Source organism: Scophthalmus maximus, chromosome 8, assembly GCF_022379125.1.
Source record: "Scophthalmus maximus strain ysfricsl-2021 chromosome 8, ASM2237912v1, whole genome shotgun sequence".
Classification (NCBI taxonomy): Eukaryota; Metazoa; Chordata; class Actinopteri; order Pleuronectiformes; family Scophthalmidae; genus Scophthalmus; species Scophthalmus maximus.
In genome coordinates, this window is record NC_061522.1 from 8428394 (window position 1) to 8448634 (window position 20241).

General features: G+C 41.1%; 3 protein-coding genes across 14 annotated transcripts in view; 1 reads left to right on the forward strand and 2 right to left on the reverse strand.

Annotated features, from left to right (window-relative positions):
* cntln (centlein, centrosomal protein) overlaps positions 1-20241 on the reverse strand; it is a 93401-nt gene that overhangs the window by 41262 nt on the left and 31898 nt on the right. For all 5 annotated transcript variants that reach the window (XR_004794281.2, XR_004794280.2, XM_047333929.1 and 2 more), the window contains one exon: positions 3623-3739. Coding sequence is in view for 3 of the 5 variants with exons in the window: in XM_047333929.1 (XP_047189885.1) it covers positions 3623-3739 (117 nt within the window). In the remaining 2 variants the exon portion in view is untranslated. The remainder of the gene's footprint in view (positions 1-3622; positions 3740-20241) is intronic.
* On the forward strand, positions 7417-18732 carry LOC124850478 (G2/M phase-specific E3 ubiquitin-protein ligase-like). Of its 8 annotated transcripts, none has more exons than XM_047333930.1 (14): positions 7417-7532; positions 7744-7901; positions 8714-8804; positions 8941-9095; positions 10568-10616; positions 10687-13045; positions 13362-13577; positions 13772-13907; positions 14004-14404; positions 14628-14953; positions 15081-15262; positions 15447-15619; positions 15919-16133; positions 16297-18732. In XM_047333930.1, exons 6-14 carry the CDS (start codon positions 12804-12806, stop codon positions 16554-16556), a joined length of 2151 nt encoding a protein of 716 aa, XP_047189886.1. In that variant the 5' UTR covers positions 7417-7532; positions 7744-7901; positions 8714-8804; positions 8941-9095; positions 10568-10616; positions 10687-12803; the 3' UTR covers positions 16557-18732. The 8 variants fall into 8 exon arrangements, 6 of the variants coding, with proteins under 6 accessions (XP_047189886.1, XP_047189892.1, XP_047189887.1 ...); XM_047333932.1 differs by having other exon boundaries at positions 7465-7532; positions 7811-7901; XM_047333936.1 differs by lacking the exon at positions 13362-13577.
* On the reverse strand, positions 16954-18769 carry LOC124850479. Its single transcript, XM_047333937.1, has 2 exons — positions 18000-18769; positions 16954-17728 (listed from the first exon to the last, which is right to left on the reverse strand). The coding sequence occupies exons 1-2, from the start codon at positions 18767-18769 to the stop codon at positions 16954-16956; spliced, it is 1545 nt and encodes a 514-aa protein (XP_047189893.1).

Consider the following 20241-nt stretch of genomic DNA (forward strand, 5'->3'; position numbering starts at 1 on the left):
GGGGGTAGACTGCTTTTCCCCCAATGTCAGCTGGGATTGGCTCCAGCCACACCACAAAACCAAGTGGTATAGAAAATGGTCGGCTGGATGGATGATGTATTTATTAGTTCGTTCTCAACTTCTTTGTTTTCTAGATTTTTTGGATCATGTTATTAGACCAACTTGGATGTGATGGCGCACTGAAGCTTGCATCAAAATTACTACGTGTTGAGCGATTTTTTTCCCGCACACAATAATTAATTTGCCAAATAATTAATGAAGGAAAAACCTTACTTGTCTGATGTAAAAACATGCATAAAACATTCTGTTTGTGAGCGTGAGTGTGTGTTTGTTTGAGCAAATGTGTCCCTCCTCCAACTAAGCCCTGGTCCAGGGGGGCAGAAGACTCATTACTTCTAATACCTTTTAGCAAATCAAGATGAAACTAAAAAAAAAAAGGAAAAGAGGAATATGAGGAAAATCAGGGGTACACTTTATTAAACGTAATTAGTGTCAACGTCGCTTACTGGGGAGGTTCACGTCCATAATGGTCACTTTCTACAGGAGGTTTCACTGCTGCTGCAGAGCAAATGATCTCAAAGGCTTTTTCCCCAGTAATCGCTAGCTAATTTATGCTTTGATGCTGTCTGAGTAGAGCATCTTAAGTCTGAGGATGCACTGCATGTGTTTATTTTGTTTATGAGGCCTAAATAATCCCTGCCTCTTTTTACCAACAGACCTTTAACAACAATTAACAAGCATGGACATGGAGCGCTGCAAACAGATGCGTAATGAGGCAGATAAAATGATCCCACTGCGAAATTTTAAGCCCACCCTGCACATTGTTGTTTGCCAGAAAATCTCAATCAAAATCATTCTTGGAGTCACAAGTTTTTTTTTTTTTTTTGTCTTTCCCGTTTGACTTAAAAACCCACTGGCATGCACCAGAGAGAACTAAATTGGTTCAATGTTGTGTCTTGATGTTTGACACAGTCAGTGCATTATTACATTAAAAAAAGAGTATTTTTTTCCAATTACAAGGTTTGGTGAATGAAAGTAGAAATACAGAAGTCCCACATTATCATAAAAGTGGAGTTTGTCAAGGATAAATTGACATTTTAAGCCTTTTATAGTGACAACATACAGAGAAGTTAGTGTGATTTAAACTTCTCCAATAGGCTTAATTCTTTCTTTTAATTTTCACACTATTTTCCATGAAACAATGTCAACAAAATGGAAAATGAACCTCTTTGTTAGTTTTGCTTTTACTACTATTGACGGCTGCGGTCTAATGTTCTGCATCTTCATCGTATGTGAAACTGTCTCAGGATTTCATCTTTCCTTTAAGTCAGTATGTGATATGTCTGCCCTAATAAATTTGACCAGGTCAACATCCAAATAGAAATGTCAGTTCAAAATTGTTTCATGCATGTAGTTCATGCATGCTATAATGTAAAAGTTCTCAGAGAATAAACTAATTGTTGCTCATTGCATCCTTATGTCAGGAAATCGAGCCACGGGGTGCCAGTAAGTAGCTAAAAGAGCAGAGAAACAAACCTGTTTCACCTTCTTCCAACATCTTATTCAAGTGCAGAGATTACAGGGGGCGCCTGGGCTTGATAACCTTCCCTTAACACTGTGGGGACCCACTGAGCAGGAGTTATCCCGGCAATATTAATTCTGGGAAATGGTCATTTGGGCCTCAAGACAATATTTTTTACAAGTGCTGCTTTTGGAGGAGGTGATAGGGAGCATCTGTGCACAATCTCATGACAAGAGAAAATGAGAGACAAATGGAGTTTAAACAGAATCTCTCCTCTCAAGCCCGCCACTAGGCATTTAAAGCTTTATAAGGGCTCTTTATTTGGCCCTAAATTCTTCAGCTGCCAGGAGTTAATTAGCCATTAGTGGATCATTGCTAACACTTATCTTGCATAACCTTCACAAGCACAATCATTATAATACGGTCAACAGAACAACACACTGTAACTGCTTGCCCCAAGAGTTCCCTGGTAGTTATGCTTACAGAACTCTTGTTGTTGTTTTACTGTCATATACCCACTTTCACCCTCTCCATTGCCTCTCAACAGAAATTTGCATTGCAGGGAAGTAAAGCCGTTAGGTTAAACTAGATTCATCCATTGTCCCAACAACCCCATTTTTTTCCCCACTCCTGCTCATTCTCACAACGGGTATGGATGAAATTAAGGAGTGGAACAGAAATGGGTATGCTTTCGCTTGGTATAACGCACTGAGGTGTGCATCTGTGCAGATGTGTGCCCTGGAACAGAGTTTCTCTAAAGCACAAGTTTAAGCATCCCATCCAAGTTTACTTTGCACCAGCCACCCTGGAAAGGAGGGGTCCTGGGGGCGCGAATGGAGGAGATGAGGTGGAGCTGGTCAGGGGCACATGAAGGGGATCAACACTAACCCCGGAGGACAGGCAAGTTACACAGCTCGGAAAGAGGCCAGCCGCTTATCATCCCTCGTGGTTTGCCTTGCGGGTCAGTTCCAAGGACCCTGCATGTTCACTGTAGTCTAGCAGCCGCCCCCCCAGGCCCCACCCCCAGACCATCCAGTGCTCCGCTCCGCTCAGCTCCAGTTGTGGCCGAGCAGGCGGGCAGGCAGGCGGATGGACATCCCTTAACAGGCAGCATCGGCGGCACTGGGGCTGCTAGCCTGTAATTAGCTCGGACAGCTCAGGCTCGGAGAGAGGCAGCCGGGCTATATCATAATGAGCTCAGCTGGGATTAGGAGGACAGGGCAGGGGGGTGAACAGAGGGGAAAGCAGCAGAGAGGGTGGGGGCCAAGTACCAGCATTCTGGCCTCAGCTTACTGCAGCATCACAGAGGGCCGGAGGGAGGCAACTGGGAAGACAAGAAGCAAGAGAAGTGGAGGACGGCACAGAGGAGGGAAGAGGTGAGGAGAGGTGAAGGCAAGGGGAGACGGGGGAGAAGAAGACTGTGGCTTTAGGCCAAGCTTTGTGTAGCATCATACTAGGTCAGCGTTAGTGGTACTGTTACAGGGGCTTCTCTAGATCAAACAAGCTATACTGAGAGACAGACTAAAAGATGTAGACAGGAGGACAGAAAGAGTGAGAAAAACTAAGCAGCAAAGAAAGATTTGGTGGTCAAGATTAAACACCTCTTGCAGTAAAGTCATACAGTAATTAAAACCGTCACTGAGCTCACAGTTTACAGACCAAGTGTGTAAAGCATCTTATTGACACTGGCTTAATACTATTAGCAACACGATTACAGTTTGGCATGAATGTTCCATTAAAAATGCAATTATTTCACAAAGACACAGCCAGGGACTCTGATAATGCGATTTTACCTTCTTCACTTTTAAGTGTGAATTTTTGGGCAGGCAATTTTACAAATGAGAACACAGTCTAATGATCTTGCTTTGGCCCCTGCTGGCTGGTAATGATGTGGAGGGCTAGGTGGATGCTGTGAAGCTGGGAAGGGCACGCTCACATTTCAACACCGACAAACAAGAAGGGACGGTGTGAGTGTGTGAGTATACCTGTACACGTAACACAAAGTAAGGCAGTTTTAAAGAAATGTGCATATGCACACTCAAATGTCCAATGCAGGTAATATCTTAGTGTGCCTGGCAATTTTGACAGCAGATGACTTACTTTTCAGTGGAGAGTTTCCTGGTGAGGTTTTTCAGGTAGGCCAGTTCATTCCACACTGCATCACTGTTCTCTTGTCTTAGCTGCCACGGCTCGGCACGCTGCATCCTTCCACCTGGCCTGGACCCGGACACACAATAGAGAGAGAGCAAATGTAGTGGCAAGCAAAGTTCCATATGTAAATTGAACAGATAGCAACACACACACACACACAGAGCAAACATACTAACAAGGGAAAATGGTTGGTACTGTACATTAGCTTGCTCCCTCTGGTCAGTAACGAGACCCCTAAGTCTCAGTCCATTTTTGTTATTCAGCCATCTTTAGCAGTATTCAAATGAACAGCCCTGACTTTGACATTTCAGTGGCAAATCATGTACACACGTATGCATGTTTGTTAAAGCCCAGGGCACCGCCTGTGTGGTAGGGCAGTGGACCATTCCCGTGTGCCATGCAAATGTAAATAATGGCAAAAAACTCACTCACAAACGAGGTCATTCGAATGTCTACACCTCACTTATGAATACTTAATGACATTTTGTGCTCAGTAACTGCCCCCTCCACTGAACTTCCCCGTGAACACACACACACACACACACACACACACACACACACACACACACACACACACACACACACACACACACACACACACACACACACACACACACACACACACACACACACACACACACACACACACACACACACACACACACACACACACACACACACACACACTTCTGCCCGCAACTGCATCCCCACACTACCCAACTCATCAATCAGTCTTTGCCCAACACATTCAATTCCAATTAGCCTTTCATTTGCAAACTAAAACAGCTTTAAGTGAGAAATCCACAGATTGCAAAACTAGCAGATGAGGAGAGTGCCATTTTTTATGAGGGGCCGTATAGGCCAAAACTCAAACTCACCTCGCATACACAGTATTGAAAATGTTTGGCCTCACACACATACTACTGAAATACTCTCACATTCCCTACTGAACACCTCACACACTTACAAGTGAAAATTAAGCATCACACACTGACAACTGGAAACCTCTCATTCTTATTGTTAGGGACCTCTCATATAATATACTGAACCCCTCACACACACGACTGAAAACAGTACCTCTAACACACACTACTGAAAACGGTACCTCTCACACACACCACTGAGAACGGTACCTCGCACACACACACCACTGAGAACGTTACCTCTCACACACACCACTGAGAACGGTACCTCTCACACAAACCACTGAGAACGTTACCTCTCACACACACCACTGAGAACGTTACCTCTCACACGCACTACTGAGAACGGTACCTCTCACACAAACCACTGAGAACGTTACCTCTCACACACACTACTGAGAACGGTACCTCTCACACACACCACTGAGAACGGTACCTCGCACACACACACCACTGAGAACGTTACCTCTCACACACACCACTGAGAACGGTACCTCTCACACAAACCACTGAGAACGTTACCTCTCACACACACCACTGAGAACGGTACCTCTCACACAAACCACTGAGAACGTTACCTCTCACACACACTACTGAGAACGGTACCTCTCACACACACCACTGAGAACGGTACCTCGCACACACACACCACTGAGAACGTTACCTCTCACACACACCACTGAGAACGGTACCTCTCACACAAACCACTGAGAACGTTACCTCTCACACACACCACTGAGAACGGTACCTCTCACACAAACCACTGAGAACGTTACCTCTCACACACACTACTGAAAACGGTACCTCTCACACACACCACTGAGAACGGTACCTCGCACACACACACACACCACTGAGAACGTTACCTCTCACACGCACTACTGAGAACGGTACCTCTCACACAAACCACTGAGAACGTTACCTCTCACACACACTACTGAAAACGGTACCTCTCGTACAACACACTACTGAAAACGGTACCTCTCGCACACACACCACTGAAAACGGTCCCTCACACACAACACTGAAAACGGTACCTCACACACAAACCACTGAAAAAGGTACCTCTCACACGCACCACTGAGAACGTTACCTCTCACACACACCACTGAGAACGTTACCTCTCACACACACCACTGAGAACGGTACCTCGCACACACACTACTGAGAACGGTACCTCGCACACACACTACTGAGAACGGTACCTTACACACGCACTACTGAAAACGGTCCGTCACACACACAGTATTGAAACTGCTTCCTCGCACACACACACTACTGAAAGGAAGGAAAGGAAGTCAGGTGACCATAAAGTAAGAGCAAATATTTCAAAATAAAAGCCCAGAAAATAGATAGATAGATAGATAGATAGATAGATAGATAGATAGATAGATAGATCGAACTGCAAACTAAGTAAATATTGTGTGTGCAGAGTTGTTAGCCTATTATTAGCACTGATATTTTATTTTATTTTCAACATAAAGCCAAGCTCATGTTTACCCTCTCTACCAGGAGATGCAGTGTTGGGATAGTAACTCTGTTACTTTTGTCAGTAGGCTAACTAGTAGCTACTGTAACATTCTTTTTAAAATTATTTTACTAAATTATCTTTACTGAATAGCTTGTTACTTCATTATTATCTTCGCCATCCATCAGGCGTAAAAGAGGGGATTATGCGTTTGGTCATGGCCTACCTGCTAGTGTCCACAGCTCCCTTGTCTGGACTGAGCTCATCCATCACGTTTGTTACTGTCAGTACAATATAAAAAGAAATGTAAAAAGGCTATATATATATATATATATATATATATATATATATATATATATATATATATATAAACCTGTTCAATAAGCACATGCAGAAAACAATATTTTTATCTTCTCTGTCTGCAGTCTCTCATTCACTGCCATAAATGTTTTACAGAAACACACCGCAACCCTGCCATTAACGAATTGTTGGAAACGATCTGACAGTTTAATGGTTTAGCTTAGTTTGTCTTAGGTTGGCCTATATATCTTAAAATGTGGCAAATTCTTGTAAACAAACAAACAAACAAACAAACAGCTCTTTCACCGTCTTCCATATAATTAATAAGCACATCGATGATGTCATTGGACTGTGACGTGGATTGACTTGATACATAACATCAGCAGAAGACAGAGTCTGTACGTTGATGTCAGGAATATAATTTATTTTATTGCATTTTAGATTAGTTTCCATAGTTTCCAATGTCCAGAGTTTATAAAATGACTTTGCTGTTTTAAATGTTATTGTTGCCGCAACATTTAGTTATATTTAGGCTAAAATGAATTGGGCTATTATCCTGTTCTTAATTTATTCTTTCAGAAAGTAATCGCATGATTCCGGCCGAGATAATAACAACAGGGTTAAAATAAAAGTTATAGGCATTACTAATGGCAGCATTTGAAAGTACACGACACTGAGTAGATGGCAGTATGAGTGTATTTACATGTGTGCCTGGTTTGTATGTCTATAACTGTTACTCTAGTTCATATGCCAACAATTATCCAGGTCTTGATATAGATGTATTGAATTATGATTATTTCATTTGCTATATTATGGTTTATTTGGATCCTAGTTATATACAGCATGTTTTTACTTAGTATTTACACTGCACCTTCATCACTGTATCATATCATTATCATCATTCACCCTCAACTCAGAGTCAAACCTGCATGTCCTACTGTCCTAACTCTGCTGTATCACATATTTCACTATAATATCAAAATCATTTCATGCTTACATCTATGGGCACTGTATTTCACCCATGTGTGTGCGTAAGGATTCTTGCTGATACGGAAGTCATTGTGATGAAACGGAAGTCATTGTGATGAAACGGAAGTCATTGTGATGAAACGGAAGTCATTGTGATGAAACGGAACACTAGAATGGCAATGCCGGCAAAAATTTAATGGTGCTGATACCTAACATTTATTGAAAGTGTCTTTATTTTCATTTAAAATTATTTTGCTATATATATTACACAAACGACAATGAAAATATATATATATATTTTTTGAACTATTTCGGTAGTACATTATCATATTGACCGCACGGAATGTCGCTATTAATTTTTCCAGCAGTTGATCTTGGTGGCTTAGCAACGATCATTATTCTATTTTCAGATTTTCCGTCGGTGGATCTTTGCTATCATTGTCTCAGTCTGGAGTGCTATTTACTTTGCACTTCTAGGACACGCAGCCTCGACAGCCTCCGGTGCTGCTGCAACCACCGGTGGAAGAGACACGGAGATTCATCTCGACGAAAACATGAACTGTGCACCGTAAGTTTAATTTCCCAACGTTTGCTGACCTCCAAATTAACCAGTGTAATGACTTCAGTAATAAGAACCAACGTGTATTGCTGCAAAGCAGCCGTGAAACGCACCAGCTGATAAGCTAATATTATCGCTAGCTAGCATTAGCATCGTATTTTGTCAAACTTAATGTTAGAACCCAGAAGTGTAGTTAAATAATGATAGCTTGTGACTATATTTGCACAGTTAATACATTTGAACTTTATGGATTTAACGGGGCCGTTGTCGCCTGGGTGCAGAGCCCACTCCACAGAGTTGAGTGATTGAAATGGAGATATCAGGTAAGTTACGTTAACGGTAATGAGGGTGTGTTAACTGGTAGAGACTGCTGGTAACGTTAATGTAGGGACAGATGCTCCTAACGTAACAGAGCTTCAGTGTTGTACAGGGGCGGACTGGACATCTGGACAGAACGACCGACGGCCCAGCTGGTATTTGGATACGATGTTTAGTTATTGCATGCTTGTTTTGTTGTGCGCGTGTAACGTGCTCTGTCAGTCGAGTGTTTTGCTGCGCACACGCCGACATATTAGCAGGCGTGCTCGCGGTACCAAACTACGAGCTCTGGCGTTTAGCATCATCGCTAACGCGAATGTCATATATCCGAATGTTGGGAGTTCAAAGTCGCCTTATGACATATGATACTCATCTTCCGTCTGTTCCTTCTGCACATTGTAAGCTCTGTAAAGGTAGATAAAGGCAGGACTTAAACCTTCTGTTTAGGTTGGCTGTTATGGTTACATTTTCTTTTGTAACATTTTGCTTCTGTTCTGAAACAGGTCGAGGGAAATGTTGGAATCTGCTGTAAGACAGGTCCTCATCTGTCTGTTATTTTATTAAGGGGACACATTCGTACTGACAAAATCATAGGTAAGTCTACAGGGAAAATGAAAAGATGTGTTAAATTCTGCAGCTGAACAGATCACACCTGATAGTAATTATATGTACTTAATAAATTAATATGTGGACATGTTAAGTAACATTAGAATAAAATATGTTTATGCAGGATCAACTGCAGCAATGAGTCTGGAGGGGGAAGCTACTACAACAGCACTGGAGAAGATGTTCGGCAGTCGTCTTCACACCATCAGACCTTCTCACTCCCTCATCCTCCACTTTGCACCAACACACTGGGTTCTCCTTCCTTTGGATTTACAGCAGGTAAATATTATGTGAAGGTGAAAGAATGAGTACAGCTTAAACTAATGCAGCCTAACACAGCAGCTGCAAACCTCACTGATAAAAATTAAGTGGACAAAACATAAGAACGACCTCTCAGTAGTACACATTTTAATTCAACTGCAAACTCATAAATAACCATGAAGTTAGAATATCTCCTCAAAAACATTTTGAACAAAAAACATTATAAACTTCATGAATACAGAATTCATTGCAGGGCTCTTATATCAGATGCATTAATTTAACTTGGTGTACATTAGTGCTGCAGCTAACGATTATTTTCATTGTTGATTAATCAGACGATCATTTTTATTCGTTTTTTGGACATTTTTAGTGTCTGATATGGTAAAAATGTCAATCAGCTTTTCCCAAAGCCCAAGATGATGTCTTAAAATGTCTTGTTTGGTCCACAACTCTAATATATTCGATTTACTGTCATATACAAGGAAATAAACCAGAAATTTTTTACATTTAAGAAGCTGAAATCAGAGAATTCAAATGTTCATGCGCAGCAGTGAGCGAGACCAGTGTGAGCCCCCGCCAGCGGCACGAGAACACGCACGACCGGGCTGAGAGACAGACCCAAGTGAGAGAAGAGACGTTGTCTGATCCGCGGGGGTTGAAGCGCCCTGTGCAGGACTCAGCGCCCAGAGTTCTGAAGCTCTGCTGCGCCACAAACAGCTGTTCACCTGATTCATCAGAGTTCGGTGAAGCTCGACTCAGACAGAACCGTGAACCGGAGAACAACACGCCTTTGTCGTGATGGTCGTGATTGACAACGTCTCTCGTTGATGAGTCCCAGCTGCCAGAGCGCTGAGCTGTTTATTCCAAATGTATCTTAACGCATGTTCAAATTCAGCACTGAGCTTTCTTGGACCCTAAACAGCACACACGCCAAGTGTGAGACTGATAAGATGAATGGTTCTCAAGATGTGACTGACAGACAGATTTTTGAATTATTTGTAAGATTAGTAAAGCGATGTCTCCAGCAGAGGAGAGCAGCCTCTCTGCTGCCCTTAAATATATATATATATATATATATATATATATATATATATATATATATATATGTATGTCTGATTTCTTTGAGGAATACAAAAAATTATGGTGGAAATTAAATGAAAATCAAAATACAGAGAGAAATGCGGTCTTAAAAAATATGAGGAATATATACAGTGCCACACAATTATTTAAAAGAGCATAAAGCCTCTTAAATTGCTGTCAAAGTTCACCAGATTGATCGATTTAACTATGAAATGCACACAATTTTCTTGCAAGTAGCTCTCGGATGAAGAAAGGTTGGAGACCCCTGCTCTACACAATACAAGAAAAAATTGTTTGTTTTTCACAGGTTTTCTATGTACTAGATGATGATTTTATACTATATTGTCTTTACTTTTGGGTTTCTTCACAAATGTACAAATTGTGAACTACATAATCTGCTTTTTCAACAGGCTTCTCTGGGCAGTCTTACATTTGAAGTTGGTTGCCGGACCATTGATGGTGAGGTCTGTTCTGGTATCAAGGAGAAGCTGAATCACTGAATGTGATCTAAACGTGTTTCCTTCTTTAGCAAAAGGCATCAGCCCTCATGGAGTCACTGAGAGAGGACTACATCACATCATCAAAGACAACGAGAGCCGAGCTGCGTCGTCCTCCACTACACCTGCCTTCCTTTCCACATCCTGCCACGGATCACCAGGGACCGTGCCTGTCTCTCACACAACATTCACAGTTTAACACAGGACTAAACTGTAATAGTTTACAGGTTCAGATTATTATTAGTCAAGACAAAGTCAGATTAAACTCTCCATTTCATATTCATATGAACCAAAGAGGTTACATACCGAGTCCCATTTATTTATTGTGAGATATAGTTTGATGAAATCTGGTGAACAATCAGGCTATGAGCCAAAGATCAATTGACTAATATTTAGTAATTTAGCCTTTTAAAGGTTTTGTAAACATTGCATGATGTTTGTTCTTACCTTTTTCACTAATTACTTTTGCATATTGTAGTCAGTTGAGAAAAAACGTGTTTATTTTCTCATGATTGTCTACGTGTGCATTTTGATCTAAAGCCTGAAGCAAATTAAAACATTTTTCTAATAATAAAATAGCTAATTTAAGATTGCATAGTTTTTGTTGGAAGTAGGCTCTCTGGGTGCCTTTTAGTTTTAAATGGATAATCATTTTTTTCCTTTTGACCATTTGGTACATTCACATACTTATTCTAAAAAGTTCAATTCTTGTGCTTTGAGTTTTGGTGGTGCAGTTAACTCTTAGTTTACATTTTTATTGCAATATGTTTCTTATCGTCTTAACTGCAGTTCCTGAATATAAGAATACATTAATAGTTTGTATATTTAGGAATTTTGGTTAATAGTCTTGCAACTTCTGTATGCAGGCCTAACAGTTAAAGCAGTATCTGAACTTTACTGCTGTTGTAAGTGTTTTCATACAGTAAGACACTTTGTGATTATTTAGTAGTTTGTCACCCAAACGAGACCATTCATAAACATTGTAAATTCCTCCTTTTGGAAACTGTCTACTGATGACGGACACGTGAGGGTAAGGGATTTTTCTAATCCAACAGATGACCTGCATGACAGCTGTTTAATGATAGTGCCTGGCGATTTGGACACAATATCTACAGTTAATAATGATATTAACATCAAAAAGTTGATATAGCAATGATGTAGAGAGCTGCCTAGTCGTTCACTTGTCACAACTCAATTTCTGGCTGATATCAGTTATTTCTACTGTTCCTGTCTTTTGGGCACTTCTCAGGCTCATACTTTTGAGGCTGTGGTCCGTTATATGCATATGAATATACATTTTCAACCTCTTAGTGTCAAAATAAGCATTGTGATCCATATAAATCATATTAAACTGACTGTTTAACCCGAGCCTACGTTACGTCCGTTTAGTCGGTTTTTGATGCGAGAGTAAAATATCGGGGAAAAACTACTCCAGATGTCGCTATAGTGTATATTTGTGTATATTTTTATGAATTCATACACAATTTTCCTACACATTGAGTAACATGGTTTTGTGATACAGTAGGTTGCGATAATGCTTCCTCTGGTTGCAAGTCGCCATTAAAAAGAAGAATGAAATGGAAGTCATTATAATGAAAAAAACCTAAAAAGCGCCAACTATGTTGGTAAAGCCAAGACTTGCAATATAATCTCAGACTTAACAAAGGAATTAGGATTCAATGAGTGGGTTACAAGTCCAACCGTTTTAATGCCAGCTGTACCACCATGGTTACTGCCTCAGCCAGTTGATTTTTCCATATCGAAACAAGTACATCCAAGCAAAAACGTAATTAATATGCAAGCTAATGTAAACCCTGCTTCATGACAGTTGTGGGTATTGTGTACATTTATTTACTGATTGTTCTAAGACGCCAGAGAATAGAATAACAAGTTGTGCTTTATATTCCATGATTAAAAGTTAAGGTGTCTAAAAGATGAACTCATCCTTTATCTGTGTATACTGTATATTTCTGAAAGATGGTGTTAAAACTCATATTCACATATCTACAACAAACTGGACTAATAACAAGAATGTAAGGAAATATAAAAATTAATACAGTAGGTGGCGCTAATACTCTGACTGTTTGCAAGTCGCCATTGAAAGAAGAAGAAGAAGAAGCGCCAACTCTCAGAAAAAGTTAATGGCAACATGGCAAGTCACACCGATCATCTGAATCAGGCAGCAGCGTTAATAAGTAGCATATTAACAAATGCGCAGCAGGCTCCCTCACCCGCCGGGAGGAGTAACTTCCACTCGGTAGATGGAGAGATAGCCACTCTTTTCCGCCAGGCCAACTCCACCGATAACGGCTCAAGGCCACAGCCGTCATCAAATCGTCATAGAGTTCGGCAAAACTTTAGCTCATGGGCCGCTGGAAGCAGGAGGAGGAGGTAAGATTATTTGAGTTAAATGTTAACTTGTTTATTAATAATATGTTTACCTACCTCTTTTATTCAACATTAACGCAGCTCTTGGAAGAGCCAGGTGAGGTGTCACCCATTCATTCTCTCCTCAGTCATCCTCCCACTAGCTGCAGCTGTTGTCTCTGACCAGCAAAAGTAGTTTACTTTCACTGCCTTTAGTGGCCTTTTTTTTTTTTTTACCTTTGTGGCAACGAGCATTGTTTCCATTGATAGTGCAATTACATTGTCATAATTGCATTGTATAATGACAACAAGGTTTTACTCTTCTTGCTTCCTTTTTTAGACCCACTTCTGTAGAGTACCATGACTCTTTTAACAAGGATGTCATTCTACTCCCTGACCCCACATGGGAGTTTGTATGCAAGCAAAGGTCCAAGCACTTCTTGCATGAAAATGGTCACATCCTCAGTGCATTTGAGTTTCATAAATCCTGGAACCAGTCGACTGTATTCCAACAGATTCGGGATGAGTTTAAACCCAGAATTCCTGATGATGTGAGGTAGGCTTGATTCTGCACAATGATGATGTGTAGAGGAGTCTCTGGTAAAGACGTTGTTCTTTTAATTCATGCTATATTAAAAAGCTTTATATACCTGGTAAATTATAGTATAATTACATTATATGTAACTGGCATATAAGATGTGTCAGTTAATGTTTTATTAATTATGTGCTTATTATCTGTCATCTCTTCAGCCTGCAGTTTCTAATGGCCTGTGGTAATAAACTTGTGAAACCTAAACTAAAAGAAGGTCAAGAGTTGGATGGTCACATGCTCCATAAGGTCTTCAGGTCAAAAGCCTTGTATGTCAAACCATCAGTTGCTATTCTTGTAAGTTTACAAGTTTTTGTAATACAACTTTGTTTGAAATTTTTTAATACAACTAATATCATTGTAAGCAAAAGCCTATTTTTCTCTCTCGATAAGCGTTACAACAGCGATACTGATGATCAGTCCAGTGCTGCGCAGGAGGGTCCCAGCACTAGATCCAAGTCAAGGGCCAATCAGCTCATAGAAGAGGGTGGTGCCGTTATGCTGGATGACACAGCCACCCCCAGCCTGCCACTCAACTGTGATCTTCAGACCACAATCTCTCCGCCTCATACCAACAACTCCAGCTCCAGCTCTCTCCTACCCAATCAAAATGCCAGCGTTGATCCAGTGACAAGTGTCACTATGATGACTTCATCTGTCACAGTCTCCAGCTCGACCAGTGTCCCCACATCTGACTATTCGTCATATGTTACCTTAATGAGAGATTTCTCAGATTTATCGTCAGATGATGAGGACTTAAACCGTGCAATAGTAGCTAGCCTTGAAACTGAACAGTAAGTTATCATTTGATATAGTTATAAACCTAACCAGACTGTTAAACCTACTAATCTAAAATGCATCCAAGTTTATTCCATGTTCATCTAAATACATTATATAGTGAATTTTCATTACAATTTTTATTGTAATGCAATACATGTCCCTTACACATGGCCTGTCCCTTCAGGTAAAACAATAGATATTTAAGTGCTATTCCTGGTTATGTTTCTGTTTTTTCAGAGCCCAGGCCACCCAGATGCACAATGCCTCTGCTAAGGAGATCCTCTCAGAGTTGGCTGAGAAAATCTCAACAAATATCCGCTGTAAATTTAATATAAACCGCTCTGCAGTCTTGGATGGTGCCTTCCGGGGTTTCAATCGGGCCACGTACAACCCCAATGCCACAATGAACATCAAATTTTCGGATGATCTAGGGAGGAATGAAGAGGCAGTGGATTTGGGAGGACCAAGGAGGGAGTTCCTACGCCTTCTAATGGAAGCGTTGATAATGAGCTCCATGTTTGAGGGATCCGCTTATAGTCAGAATCTGGCACTTGATATTGCAGGTAATTGTTGAGCACTGTGTTCCGTAAATTCAAATCAAATTACAAACTACTAACTATGGTCAATTACAAAAGTCACCGTTGCCGTTTAAACTATAGAGATCTTTCCAACCACAAACTGACTTTACAGCCCACAGAGAGGACCGCTATTTCCTTGCTGGAAGAGCTGTCGCTGTCAGTCTTGTTCATGGAGGGCCTCCACCTACTTTCCTCTCCACAACACTATTTGACTGCTTGGCTGCAGGCAGCCATACAGCCAAGCCAGTGATGGAGGACATTGCAGACACAGACATCTACAATCAAGTGAAAAGGGTCAGCTTTATCATAACACAGCTTTTCAAAACTACATATTAACAAATTCAGTTTTTGGGGGCGGGGGGGGAATGCTCCTGTGTGCTGAACTAAAGCATAGTAAACACGTGTCATGCTAACCATGGATTATCAAGGAAGTTTAATCTGTTTTCAATAGCTTTTCCATACAAAATTTTCATTTCAGGTGTCCCAATGTTCTACATTTGAGGACCTCATTGCTGCAACTCAACCGATGCAGGATTATTTGGCTAACGCAGGGTGTCTTCGTCCACTGAGAAAGATTGAGGACAAGGAACAGCTTGTTCGTGATATCATCATGTTTCAAGTTGTGCACCGGGTTGAAGCCCCATTCCAAAGGTATTTCCTGTTTTTCTTTCTCTTTCTCTCTCTCTCTTTCAGCAAAGACAAACGACTGTCTAGCTACAACATGAAGGTCAGTCAGTTGAGATAGTTTCTAGAACTACTTATCATCTGTCATGTTTGTCTGGCCTAAAGTGAAGCATGCAACACTCTGTTATACTTTTAAGATGTGCAGAATCTTCTTAAATGACTGTCTGAGGACCCATATGCATGATGTTTAGCTTATTTTCAGTCTTAATCGTATGAAGTGAGAGTGCTCATCACTGAATTACAAATTTCTCTCTTCAATGAAAAAGGTTCCAAGAGGGGCTTAAAACCCTTGGGGTTTTGGAGAAGCTCCAGAAGAACCCAGACAGCTTCCGCCCTCTATTCTGCCACCAGCAATCAGGACTGACTGCTGAGATAATGGATGATTTGTTCACCATCCATCTATCTTCACCAGGCAGCAACAAGAGGAGAGCAGAGGAGGTAGTGGTTCCTTTCTGGAGAGACTACCTTATTGATGTGGAAGGTAAGAGCTCTGGTTTGTAAAAAAGTACATCACAAGTTGCAGTGTACATTAACAATCACTGACATGTACCTTATTATTGACATAGATCCATTTCTGCTAGTACATGTACTTTTGGATACAGTCAATGGAGCCAGAAAAATTGATATTTTCCTTTTTTCCAAAGATGAAGAGGGTCCTTCCAAACTTGAGATAATCCTTGCCTTCGCCACAGGAGCAACAGTGATTCCACCAATTGGCTTCATCCCTACACCATCTATTGGTTTCCTACATGAAGAGGAGTATGGAGACTCTGCTGTGTCAAACCTTCCTATCGCAAATACATGTATTAACTGTCTCAAGCTGCCTTTGCACAGCTCCTACTCTGTGTTCAAGGACAAAATGGACTTTGCCTTTGCCAATACACACGGGTTCGGCAGAGCTTAAATTGTTGTAGACAGAATAATGTTGTTATACGGTAAAAACTGTTCGTTTGATGACTTCTTTAGTAGCAAAGGAAGCAGTGGGATCACTGTTAAGTTCTTGTAATGTGAGAATATTTTATGGAAAACAACCAACATTTTATTTTTACTTTTTTTTTATTTATTTCAAAGATGGGAGCAGAGAACAAACTTTTTATGACATTTCATTTGAAATTGAACACATCCCACATGTTCTGTCTGAATTGTTCAAGGCATTGAGACCAGATACATTTTAGGGTAAGTAGCCTTACTTTAAAAAAAAGAAGCACTTTTCAGTGTTTGTGTGCAGTTGCATAGGTCTCTGGTGTTCCTGCTTAATGTGTATTCTGTTACACTATATTATAACCTTTGTAAAATTGCAGTCATGTATGGTGTTGCTGGACAAAATGCAAGAGAGATAAAAAAATATTGATCCCAAAGTTTCCATCATTATGTAGTGGATCAAACTGTTGCTGTATTGCTTGAGCCATCGTTTCATTAACAGTGTTAATAGCAGGTATTATGACATTATTATTAGTTTGGACTTCGGGTAGAGGTCCTTCTTCATCTATCCCATAATAGTCATTGGTATAAAAAATGGGATCCACAGCTGTATTTCCTTGTCCCATATAATTAATTACACCTGCATGCCAGAGCTGTAGTGGAGTCCGACCTCCCCGTGTGGAGAGTCCATGGTGGTTCCACTGATTGATGAACTCTGTTGTTGCTGTTCTAATTCTAGGCATAAAAACATAATGTAGACAAAACAAATGATACTCATCTAGAGAATCTAGTATACGGACAGACTCCATATAATTGAAAAGACTGATAAAATGTCTACTTACTACTCTATTAAGTTCAGCCCATAGCCTTTCAATGCGTTGGTTGTGAACAGAGGATCCTGCAATTACGCTTTGTCTATTAAGTCCCCTTCTTTCAAGCATGAAACGAGCAACCATTATGTTCTCCATACCATGATCACATCTTACTCTAGATGGTAATCCAAAATTACCTACTCCACTCACAAACAATGACAACACACTTGATGCTCTGTTATTATCCAGACAGGTAAGATAAATGATAGAACGACTAAATCCATCTACACAGCCATGGAAAACTATTCTCCATCGAACCAACTTGTGGTTGCTGTCGAAATGCCTGTAAAATAGGATAAAAAGAAATTAATTAGTATAATTGTAGGACGTTTACTAGGATTCTAAAACCAAAGAACCAAGTTGACTTCTAGAAAATCAGAATGAGACTTCTGTGAATGTGTAATTAACCCTACAAGGGTTAATCTTATATTATTGAGTGAAATACTCAAAAAATAACTTCTCATGAAGTATAAAGTAATTGAAGTAGAAAAGACACAACATAAATCATATTTAAACATTTTATAATTAACCAAATTAAGTTTTAATGTTCTTACCACAACTCATTAGAAGTCTGTACATCATAAATGCGTCTGCGGATAGCATGCCTCCTACGAATGGACCTCCCTACAGGGTCAACCTCGTGTAGACTCTGTCTTATACGCCACCTTTGGATCCTTAATCCCCTTGATCTGAGACTTCCGGTTATATAGGCCTCTCCAGCATTCGGTGTCCTTTGAAGTACCTCAGTCACTATTTGGTTCAACTCTTGATTTGTCAAACCATTGTACTGTAAACTCTGGATTCCAAGGTGTTGTCTGTGTCTGTACAGGGTGCGGCGGCTGATCCCAAAGCAATTTGCAATCGTTCTCCAGTTCATTCCCATTGATAAGCAGTGTGAAATTTGCTCATTTGTAATGCTATAACGTGGACGGCCAGGCAAGTTAGTCACAATAGTAGGTGGCATCATTCGACTGTTAGCAGTAACACTGTATCTCTGAGTTGCCTCATATTCTGTCAGAATGGTGTGCAAATATCCATATAATGTCTCCATCATAACTAAATATTGTCCTTGGGTTGGGTCATTACCAGTCCGGGATTCCATGAGAAGTTCTGAAAATGTCCTTGTGTGATGATCAAGCTCACGATAAAGTCTCCCCTGTTCAAAATCATCTCCCACTCTTTCTCTTCTAATACAGTCAATACAGTGTAGAGTTCTTCTCAAAAGGTTCTCAATGTCTTCCTCATTGCACTTTACAATAAATACTAAATTCTGAATTTGAAAAAGTAGAAGAAGAGTTTGAAAAAGCATCTTTTTTGAGGTCATGAACTGTCAGATAGTGAGCACTTGTTTTAGATCCTTACTTCCTGGTTTCGATGGGAGGCAGATGAACTTCCTGCTGCCAAAGGTCAGTGTACTTCCATCAAAAAGGTGTGTAAGGTAAGCTACTCTCAGTAGTGTGTGTGTACGAGGTACCGTTTTCAGTAGTACGTGTGAGAGGTACCATTCTCAGTAGTACGTGTGAGAGGTACCATTCTCAGTAGTACGTGTGTAAGGTACCGTTCTCAGTAGTGTGTGTGCGAGGTACCGTTCTCAGTGGTGTGTGTGAGAGGTAACGTTCTCAGTGGTGTGTGTGAGAGGTAACGTTCTCAGTGGTGCGTGTGAGAGGTAACGTTCTCAGTGGTGCGTGTGAGAGGTACCGTTTTCAGTGGTTTGTGTGTGAGGTACCGTTTTCAGTGTTGTGTGTGAGGGACCGTTTTCAGTGGTGTGTGTGCGAGAGGTACCGTTTTCAGTAGTGTGTGTACGAGAGGTACCGTTTTCAGTAGTGTGTGTGAGAGGTATAGTTTTCAATACTGTGTGTGCGAGGTACCGTTCTCAGTAGTGCGTGTGAGAGGTAACGTTCTCAGTGGTGCGTGTGAGAGGTAACATTCTCAGTGGTGTGTGTGAGAGGTACCGTTCTCAGTGGTTTGTGTGAGAGGTACCGTTCTCAGTGGTTTGTGTGTGAGGTACTGTTTTCAGTGGTTTGTGTGAGATGTACCGTTCTCAGTGGTGCGTGTGAGAGGTACCGTTCTCAGTGGTGCGTGTGAGAGGTAACGTTCTCAGTGGTGTGTGTGTGCGAGGTACCGTTTTCAGTAGCGTGTGTGAGAGGTAACGTTCTCAGTGGTTTGTGTGAGAGGTACCGTTCTCAGTGGTGTGTGTGAGAGGTAACGTTCTCAGTGGTGTGTGTGTGCGAGGTACCGTTCTCAGTGGTGTGTGTGAGAGGTACCGTTTTCAGTAGTGTGTGTTAGAGGTACTGTTTTCAGTCGTGTGTGTGAGGGGTTCAGTATATTATATGAGAGGTCCCTAACAATAAGAATGAGAGGTTTCCAGTTGTCAGTGTGTGATGCTTAATTTTCACTTGTAAGTGTGTGAGGTGTTCAGTAGGGAATGTGAGAGTATTTCAGTAGTATGTGTGTGAGGCCAAACATTTTCAATACTGTGTATGCGAGGTGAGTTTGAGTTTTGGCCTATACGGCCCCTCATAATTTTTGTCTTTCACAGGCGCGCGCGCCCACATGCGCACGCACACATAAGTTTCTCATTTTCACTCAATCAATGAGGTAGAGGTGTTGAAATGGATTGTGAGGGTCACTGCTATTGCGGAGGGCTCCTTTTCCTGCGGTCATTATTGGCTATGTAGACGCCGCCATGCTTCGCTAATACTAGTTAAACCCCGGTGCCTGGGATTTGGAGGCTACTGAAGAACGGCAAATGTTTTCATTTAATACTGCTAATGCCCCTGTGAGCAATTTGGAGCC